Source organism: Jatropha curcas, chromosome 11, assembly GCF_041381405.1.
Source record: "Jatropha curcas cultivar XTBG-Jc1 chromosome 11, XTBG_Jcur_1.0, whole genome shotgun sequence".
In the NCBI taxonomy this organism is placed as follows: domain Eukaryota; kingdom Viridiplantae; phylum Streptophyta; class Magnoliopsida; order Malpighiales; family Euphorbiaceae; genus Jatropha; species Jatropha curcas.
In genome coordinates this window covers 8,519,274-8,529,565 of record NC_143161.1, presented here as the reverse complement: position 1 = coordinate 8,529,565, position 10,292 = coordinate 8,519,274, and the positions used below count along the sequence as shown (strand labels likewise).

General features: G+C 31.6%; 1 protein-coding gene and 1 pseudogene across 2 annotated transcripts; both read right to left on the bottom strand.

Moving 5' to 3' along the window:
- Positions 1-26: 26 nt before the first annotated feature.
- Positions 27-2,017, bottom strand: LOC105642179 (cytochrome P450 81Q32). Its single transcript, XM_012226910.4, has 2 exons — positions 1,071-2,017; positions 27-760 (listed from the first exon to the last, which is right to left on the bottom strand). The coding sequence occupies exons 1-2, from the start codon at positions 1,974-1,976 to the stop codon at positions 146-148; spliced, it is 1,521 nt and encodes a 506-aa protein (XP_012082300.1). The 5' UTR covers positions 1,977-2,017; the 3' UTR covers positions 27-145.
- Positions 2,018-5,775: 3,758 nt separating this feature from the next.
- Positions 5,776-8,271, bottom strand: LOC105643125 (pentatricopeptide repeat-containing protein At2g02980, chloroplastic pseudogene; annotated as a pseudogene). The gene is made up of 3 exons (XR_005177040.2): positions 8,118-8,271; positions 7,262-7,420; positions 5,776-7,172 (listed from the first exon to the last, which is right to left on the bottom strand). The product of XR_005177040.2 is annotated as a pentatricopeptide repeat-containing protein At2g02980, chloroplastic pseudogene (transcript).
- Positions 8,272-10,292: the final 2,021 nt, after the last annotated feature.

Sequence of the window (10,292 nt, the reverse complement as noted above, 5' to 3'; positions counted from 1 at the left end):
AAAGATACCAGCAAATATTAAACGGATCAGTTTTAATTTTTTTTTTCATGCTTTTATTTCAAAGGGAGTGTCCCACAAACCATCACACAAACGGAAAACAAAAGACAACAGTGATTATACTGCAATAATTGCAACCAAACAGTAATTACAGGTCTTGGAGTATGTTAATCATAGACTCACGTGCTCTGCACATGGCTTCCAAAGGTTGTGATTTAGGCATAGTTCCGCCCGTACCTTCAGTCATATCTATTAGCTCTTCACTGGGTCTTCCCCATTCAAAGCAATGAATTAATTCTGCCAATGCTAAACCCATTACTCTATTTGCAAGACCAGCTCCAGGGCAAGCCCTTCTTCCCACCCCAAATGGAATCAATTTATATGCTTCATTACCTAAACCTTCAAACCTCTCAGGCTTGAACTTTGTTGGGTCACTCCACACCGTTGGATCCCTATGAATAGCCCAAGCATTGACCAGCAACATTGTGCCTCGCGGTACATAGTAGCCTCCGATGGTACAGTCATCCGACGATTCATGTGGCACCAGAAATGGTGCTACTGGATATAGTCGCAGTGTCTCATTTATAATGCTTTGCAGGTATGGCAACTTGGAGAAATCGGACTCGTCGACTAATCGGTCTTGACCAATAATTTCGTCTAACTCAGCTCTAGCCTTCTTTAACACCTCAGGATTGTTAAGAAGAAGCGACATTGCCCACTCCATTGTTACTGAAGATGTTTCCGTGCCCCCAATTATCAAATTCTACATGAAAATTTAAAATGTTAAATTAACAATGGTATTCGTTCTTTTGCTTAATCTAAGTGTAAGAATGCGTTTGACAACAATTTTTTAAGTAATTTTTAGTACGGTAATAGTTTTTAAATTAATTTTTAGATGTTAAGATGACATCTTCTTTTAGTTTTATCAAAAACCATTCAAACACTAGTTATTACCTAGTCAAACAGTTAAATGTTGCTAAATCAGTTATAATTCTGCTGAACAGACTCTAATCACTGCTTAATCAAAGGATTGCTTATTTAACTATTCCGGTAATTAAGATAGCACAGCATACCAGTATAAGACCTTTGATGATCTCATCGGAATAGCTCTTAGGTTCAGATTCTTGTAAAGATAGCATATTATCTATCAATGTCTTAGACCGTCCTCGTTCCTGTGAGGAGGAATTCTTGTTTTTCCGATGCTCATCAATTAAACCTTGGCAAAATTCATCCCAATCTTTATGCAACCTAACCATCGTTTTCTTTAGCCCTTTGAAATCAATCCACTGTAAGAATGGCAAAAAATCTCCTGGATTTGATGCTCCGCTCACTGCAGTAGTCTCTCTTGCAATATCTCCAAAGCGTTTAGCCACCTCCAAATTCTCCACTTCTGCCCCGAAATATCTCTTCCCTGATATCATCCTCAATATAATGTTAAAAGACAGGCCCGAAAGCCTCGATCTCATCTCCATCTTCGTGAAACTTGTCTGTGAATTTGCAAATAAATTCTTAAGCAAGATTCTAACTTCATCCTGTCTAATGCTCTGGAAACTGTTAAGTCTAGTAGTTGAGAAAATTTCAAGCGTAGCAATACGACGGAGGTTGCGCCAGTGGTGGCCATAAGAGGAGGTACCAAGAGTGGTGTAGTTATAACCTATATATTTGAAAGCGGCAAGGTGAGGCCTATTGGCAAAAACTACGTCGTTTTTGTTGAAGCAATCTTCGAGCAAGTTTGAGGATGATATAATGACAACATTACGGGAACCGAAGGAGAGGGATATGATTGGACCATACTTGTTTGACATGTTCTGCAACGTTCTGTGGAGAGGTTCTTTCATGAGATAAAGATGGCCAATTATGGGAATTGCAGGTGGGCTTGGTGGAAATTTTTTGTGCGATGCTTGCTTCAATGAAAAGAGTTTAGAAAGAAGAAAGATTAAGGAGAAGATAGAAAGGAAATAAAGCCATATCTCATCCATATTGGCTGTATGTGATGTGGAGCAGGACTAGCTAGAGCAGCCGTTTTGTTTTTATAATAAGGCCAGGGTCACGAAAGAGTAAAGTTGGATTGAAAGACTGTGTTAAATAATAGTTTTTTAAATATTTTTTTTAAAATGCTAAAAGCTATTTTTTTTATAATGTTTAATAATATAATTTTTAAATTAATTTTTAAAAATTAAAGTATCGTTCTATGAAAAACTATTCAAACGCATTTATTAGTTATTCACAAGGCAAAACGCTATTACAAACAGCTTATAAAACAGTTAATTTCATCCAACTCGGAGCATTCTTGCTTTTGACAAAGTTTCCATGAGCCTTTCTGTTTTAGCCACATACTCATATCTGATCAGGTCCTATGCACCTGCGAGACAAAGACTAGTGATAGATTGGAATCTCTGTATTTTTCTTTGACAAGGGATTTTGTTGGCCCTGGATCTCAGGGCGAAAGAGTGTCCTTCTTGGGATGAAAGTTGTTTCTTCGGTGATTTTTGTCCCTTTGGCTTTGATCATCTATGGTTGCGGTGTATATATTTTACAGAAACGTGAAATCAAGAGCGTTTACCTCTTCAATTAATACGTGTATAACATACTAATTATCTTTTTTCATCAATTCAAAATTAAAGTCTTGATTAACAAATGTGATAAATTCAAACGATCATAATTTTTTTCTCCTCAAAACTATCACATTTGTTGAAGTTTTGATTAGCAAATGTGAGAAATACTTCCTCTGTTCGAAAAAGATAGTTCATTTTCTATTTTCACACATATTAAGAAATATTTTTTTTTTTGAAAGAGATTAAGAAATATAGTTAAATGATAATCTTATTTATATAATTTTCCAATTATATCCATCTTAAATAACACAAGAGTAATTATTATATTTGAATAATAAGTAAGAATTAATGAGAGTTATTAAAAATAAGATAAAATTTAATAAGGATACAATAGATAATTTAAGGATTAATTATAATAATAAAAAAAAAGAAATTGGACTACATTTTGGGACAAATCAAGGTGAGCTATTTGTTGGGACAAGAGAGTAATTTTTTAAAATAATATTTCTCTCCTACATTTTGTTTATTATTTAAATATATATTTTCTCAAAGAAAATTTTTAAATATCCATGATAAATTTCATATATATGAGGGTGGTATATTAAATGAGTACGACTTTATGTCATACTAACCATTAGACCTTGAATATAATTGAGATAAAATAATTAAGAGAAACAGTTAGAAGTCAAATCAAAATAGTGAGAAAATAATATATATTTCCTTTTCTCACTGTTTACTTTCCTCCACTAGAATTGGGAATCATTATTTCTATGGGCATATTATGTCATTGTAATTAAATTTATCCAAGATTTCTGTTGATGAATTGCTTTCCTCCACTAAAATTGAGAGTCATTATTTCTATGGACATGTCATGTCATTATACTCGAACCTATCCAAAAAAGGAAAAATCTTGGATAGATTTGAATCTATCCAACAAAAGAAAAAATCCAATTGAAATGTCATGACATGTTCAATTTTAATGGAGGGAAGCTACCAGTTCCTTTCACGGAAAGTGAAGTAATCACTATAGAAGCATTAAGTTAATTATTCATAAGTTAGTCTAGTGCATAAATTTATCCTTAAAATTTACGTGATTTGTCTTATATCACCTTTAAGTTTGTGAGGACCTATTATAATTTTATATTTTTACATTTCAATAATAATTATGTCCCTTACCAAAAATCTAAACCTGAACTTTATTATTCTCTTAATATCTTAAGCTTTAGTTATAATAACACTTTAATTTTAAATTATATTTAATTTAATAAATAAAATATTATTTTCGTGAGATTACTACGACGAGGTTAACCAAACAAGTAATCATCAAACACCTTATCTTAACCTCTTTCCCCAAATCAGAACTATTTCCACTACAACTATTGCTTATATATAAATAATTATTTATATTTATTATATAAATATTAAAATAAAAAAAATAATGTGGTAATTCGAGGAGCTTCCCAGCAACAATTTCAGCTGTCTCGAACATCCCATTTTTATTGTAACCCACAAGCAATGTTCGCCAAATTACTGGATCCGATGCGGGAATGGTTAGTGGAAAATCATACGCCTCGTCAATAAGGCCTCCACGGCATAGTAAATCAATCATACAGCCATAATGCTCCATTGAAGGTTCTATTCCTAATTCAAGCATGCTCGACCAATATCTCTTTCCGTCTGAAACTAGTCCGCCATGGGCACATGCAGATAAAATACCAATGAAAGTTACATGGTTCGGGCTTGGCCAGATAGGCATGGCCGGTTCAGTGAACCGCCGGTTCGAGATTTTTAAAATTTTGAACTGAAACCGGCCTTGAACTTTCGGTTCTGGTCCGGTTCCGATTCCGGCACGGTTCAGCACGGTTCCGGCGAATCAACGGTTCAAATTACGATTCTGATTCGGTTCCGGCATTACGCAAATTTTAAAAATAATAATAAAATTTTGATTCCAAATTCATCAATAAATAATAATTTTAAAATATTTAAATTTTATTAACCGGATGAATTATTATAAATTTTAAAAGAAAAACTTCTATTAATTAACTTAGAACTATTATTACATTAAATTTACAAATTTTGCTAATTTACTAATATAAAAAACTATAAATGGAATATAAAATTAATGGAATGATTATTTTCAAATACTAAGAAAATTATTTAAAAAATCAAATGAAGTAAATTTATGAATGGAAAAATTTGAGATCAGAGAAAAAATTTGGAATTGGATGTAAGAAAATAAAAAATAAACAATAGATAATTCCAATATTAAGGAAAATAAAGCAATAGAAAAAATAATGAACTATGGAAATTTGAGAGAATTTTGATTGAAAATAAGAGAAGAGTTAGGATATAATTGATTGTGAAATAAAAAATCATCAACTCATCATATTTATACATGTTTCTCATTTATTAGTTTTCCAAATTGTCCCTTATAACAGAAAAATAACAACTATATTTTTGGATAATTTAATAAATTACAGTAAATAAATAAATAAATGATTAAAAATGAATAAAATTTATTTACCAAAAAATAAATAAAAAACACCTATCATATCAAAAACTATCCGTTACACTCTTTTTTTGTACATTTGAAAGTATTTTTTTTAATATAAATCAACTATTCATGTACCATTTTTTATATAAATTAAGTCAAAAAATGTGTATTTTTTTCACAACTTTTTACAACTTATGTACCATTTTACTTCTCTTCACCATAAATCAAATCAACTACAATCAAATCAAGTGATATAAATTTTTTTATAAAAATTTTAAGCTATAATTTTTTGTGCATCCGGTTCGAACTGGACCGGAACCGCTGGTTAACCGCCGGTTCCGGACCGATTCCGGTTCATATTTTAACATTCACATGAACCTTAACCGGCTTTTGAACCGTCGGTTTCGGTCCGGTTCCGGTTCGTCTACAGAACGGTTCGATGGTTAGAACCGAACCAGTGGCCATGCCTATGGCCAGATAAGAATTAACTTAGATTAGTTACAGCTTGATCTTTCATAACTCAAAAGTATTTGCCTATATTATACTCTGAGCTAATCAGAAAAGCTTATATTTTTAATTTGTATTGCATCCTTAGATTTTTATTTGTCTAAGTAAAAGTATTTGCAAACCTCAGCAATAGATAATATGACAAAATGTAATTTTATATCTTTCTTTTAATTTAAAGATAATTATTTGTCATATTACCCATTGATCAGCAACAAAAGGTGATTACAGAAAGGGGAAACTTCCAATTAGTCAAAAACAAAAATTTAAGAGTACAACTCAACAAGTGTAAATAAAAAGGTCAAGGGTGCAGTAGACTTTCTCCAAATAGTTCAAGGGTGAATTGATCTATTCGGCCCTAATACTTGTGTATGTGTATACTTACACAATTATATGTGAAGGTATACCTGTTTTGCACCTAGTTTATGTTTATTTTGCTTCATCCATTAAATTTTCTTCATTAAAGACTAAAAAAACGTAATAATGATTCTTTTTATGACAACACTTAGCTTGGGATGCTTAGACCAGTGTGCAGACTACAAAAGAATTGGGATTAAGCTTCTAAATCACCTTTCTTTCTTTGCTATAATCATGAGAAAACTGTCAGATTTACTTTCTTTTTTTTTTTTTCTTTTATCTCATTACCTGTGCTTCTTCCATCCTCGAAAAGACATCCAGTGCATCCTCTGCAAGTCCATGAATGGCCAATCCAACAATCATTGAACTCCAAGCTTTACTATCTTTTACGCTCATCTCATAAAAAATTTCTTTGGCTTTCTCTTGCATCCACACTTGGCAAACATATTAATTAGAGCTGTATTAAGCTCAAGATCAATATGAATCATCCGTTTCTTGATTTTCGCATGAACCCACTTATGAACCCACTTCCCTATTGGCTATATCTAGTGCTCCAACCATAGCACAAGCAGTTATCACACCTACCAATGAAACTTCATCAGGTTCAATACCCACCAGTTGCATTTCTCTAAACATAATCAAAGCCTCGTTAACCATTCCTAACCTTGCATACCCACTGACCATTGCACTCCAACAAACCAAATTTTTCTCAGTAATTTCGTCGAACACCTTTCTAGCAATAGTTATTTCTTCACACTTCTATTAAAAATTCACCAATGAAGATTGCACATAAGGGCTTGAGCTAAACCCAGATCGCAAGATTTGCGCAAGAATCTGCTTACCTTCTTCAAGAGCCATTATAATTGATCAAGCTTTGAGCACAAAAACCATAGTAAAAGTGTTCAGATTTGGGTAGCCTTTTCCAACCATATCTTTGAACAACTAAATGGGTTCCTTTGATGGGTTTTTAGTGTATAAACAATCCCTTATAACTGTATTGTACGCAAAACACCTGGGTTTGGGATTTGAGAGAAAATTTTGCGTTGCGCAATCCAAGTTGCCAAAAGGAGAGAGAGCGGCAATGGAGAGGATTGAGGAAATGGGAGAAAAGTGCGTAAGGATTCGCGCATGAATTTGACGGAGAATTTGCATGCCGAGCTGGGGCATTTTCGAATCAGAAAAACGATTCTCCTTTCTTCTTCTTCCAGCTCTTCTTTTTTAACTGGTGACCTTAATGCCAAGGGCCTACGGCTCACATTTGGGCTCTACATGACAATTAAATCACCACATCACATGACATTATACAATCACACCAATGTTGTAGACAAATTAATTAACTGCAAACAACTTTTACCACTTTTGAATTTTTGGTTATATGCGCTTCACGAACTTTACCATATCCTACACGGTTTTCAGTCGGAAGGGCTTCACAATTTTGCCTTTCACATTCTTCATTATTAGGGGATGACTTGTAGTTCAGAGGAAGTAGGGATTAATGACACTCTGTTTATGTCTATACATAGAGCGAAGATACATTTAAAGCATCCAGTGTTATTGCTATGGTGGAAATGTCTTATAGACAATTAAGATTTGACAATAGCGCATTAGAAAAACAATAAGGAGCAAAAGTTTACCTAAAAAATCAGCAATTCTAAAAGCTGTAAATATCATTCAAATATATTCTTTATGAACTTCCCATTCAATTTCTATTTATGAATTCTGAACTAACTCCTATGTCAACAATCTGACATTCGCATTTATTAAAAATTAAAACAAACAGGAGCCTTTGATCCATAAATAGCATAAAAGGAGCAAAAAAGATCAGCCATCAAACTCACGGGTTTTGAGTTTTGAGTCCAGACATGGAGCTTTTTTTGTATTGGTTTTTACTTTATCACATTAATGTCAATAATGGGAATCTTTGTTTTCATTTATTATTTGATAATTATGTTAATCTCATTTGACTGCCTCTAGAAACAGAGCCTCAAATATCAAATAATTATAATGATATGCAAAAAACCACCAACAAAGACAAATTTACCAGCTGCATCATTCTAAGAAAATTCTGATTCAAAGCTAAGATAATACTAAAAGCTGTAAATATAATTCAAAAACACTTTCTTTTTAAAACTTTCGATTCAGACAATCCATTTCAGATTAAAGGAGTATAATGAAACAATATGGATCAAGTCCAACAAGAGCTCGCTTACTTATATTCACATCATGACGACTCTGCTCCTCCGTTATTGTCCCGGCCAGCAACTCTAACTCAGCCCTTCGAAAACCAGTGGCTACTTGTTGGGGTCAAAGCCCGACACTTTTGAGCCGGATAATTGCATAATGGGATTCTTTCGGACTTTTATTTGTCTCGCTCAAATAATTGGTAGAAAAATTATTAATATATAAATATATAGGTGTGATTACTTAAAAGAAAATGGAAAATTATTAATATTTTTGCACGGTTACCCATTATTTCATGGTTTTGTGGGATTCAACAATCTTGAATCCAGAACCGATCTAAACTGAATAACTCAATCTGAATATAGCCGAATTTCATAAATCCATTATCCAATCCAAATTACATTTAAAATAAAATCAAAAGTAACCGAGCCCAACAATATGCGGTTTTGTTACAAAAAATCACAACCGTTCGAGGAACCATATTAGTATTTTCAGTTAGTTAATCCAAACCGTCTACGAGAAGATATCCAAATCTAAAATTTTTCAATATACGTGTTCCTGTCTCTAGACTTGCAGTTTACACTCTTAAAGCAATTATATATATATGCTTATAAATTTATAGAAAATTGTATAAAATAAAAAAATTAATTAATTAATTAAATTAATCCAACAAGCTACAAGTGTCCAAACAAAAATTACAAAGCCAATCATACTAAATCCAATTATCCAAGTAACAATTAATATAATTAATATTAAAAGAATCATTCATTAAACTTTCAGTTAAAAAATTATAATTAGTAACCAATTAAGCATGACGTTTTTGTCAATAATCTCAAAAGTTATATCATATTGTTGTCACCTGCCACAAAAACAATATAAATATAGTTTACACTTTTGGATTTATTTTAATATGGGATAAAAAAGCAATGTCTTGCAAAAAAAAAATAAATAAATCTGAGATAAAAAAAATATATGTTGAGTACTAATCTAGTTAATCTGAATTAATCGAAATTTTTTTCAGATTAACCGCACCATAACCGAAAAACCAAATTAATATTTATAACTAACCAATCCAAATCAAAACTAATCTATTGACAGTCGAACCAAATCAAATTACTCGGTTCGATTTGAATTTTGGATTATATCAGCGAATTGCTCACCCCCACTTAAATCCTCACTTGTCATTCAAACACGAAATACTTAATTGAAATTTTCTTTTTATTCAACCACTTACTTTAAAAATTTTTTCATTTATACACTAAAATAGAATATTTCGAAAGATTCAGACACTAAATTTAATGTTATCCTTGATATAAACGTGGTAATAGTTATTAGGCCTAATAAACAATACCCTCAACTTTGTAATTAAATTAAACACATCTATAAAGTTGAAATTTGTAGTTAGTACCTAATATTTGGCTTTGTGATTATTCTGCTTTTGACAATTTCCATTTGCAAATGTTTAAGGCTTAATAAAATATGATTTGACTCAAAAAATATAAAATTACTCTTATCTTTCTTTTCCTCTAGCCTTTTAACCATAATTTTGTTTTGGAACTCTCATTGTTTATGAGTAATAATCCTTACCTTCTACTCTTTTTTCACTTCAATTCCTTTTACTTTAATCTTTTGTTCACTTTAATAAACTCATTTTTCTTATAACAGATCTGTAATTCTTTTTTGTTTTATTATTGTTATTTTGTTTTCATATCTAGAGTTTTTTTGTCACTTCTTTGTGAGAGTTTATTACTAAAGAAAAATATGATATTTGACTTTATTTGGTGAGAGACTTTAGATCTTGATTTGCAGTGTAGATCTTAGATTAATGGAGTCTTATAGTGCGACATGTTCCTCCATCGATGCTGTTGACGTATAACGGCGTAAATTCATGTGTTCATCATAGTTGTAAATTCTTGGAAAAGCAATTCATGTATAAAAGATTGAGAAGTTATTATTTTATTATCCATATCAGTTAGCGGACTAGTTGCTGTTATGAATATTTATACTTTTATCAAAATCAACTCCAAGAGAAAAGATCTAATATTATACTCCATCCGTCCTATTTTATTTGCTTGTTATTCTGTTTTTGGATCTTCCAAAATGTTTTCAAGGTTTCTAAATTTATATATGTAAATAATTATTTTTTTCATGGTAATATTTATGATCCTTCATTAAATGAAAAACTTTTATCAATATCTTAATGA

What these genes read in the sequence shown, in the direction of transcription:
- LOC105642179 (XM_012226910.4), bottom strand. Translation starts at nt 1,976, where the DNA reads ATGGATGAGATATGGCTTTATTTCCTTTCTATCTTCTCCTTAATCTTT. An exon ending in TCATCAAAGGTCTTATACTG is followed by an intron (nt 761 to 1,070) that starts GTATGCTGTGCT and finishes ATTTTCATGTAG; the next exon opens with AATTTGATAATTGGGGGCAC.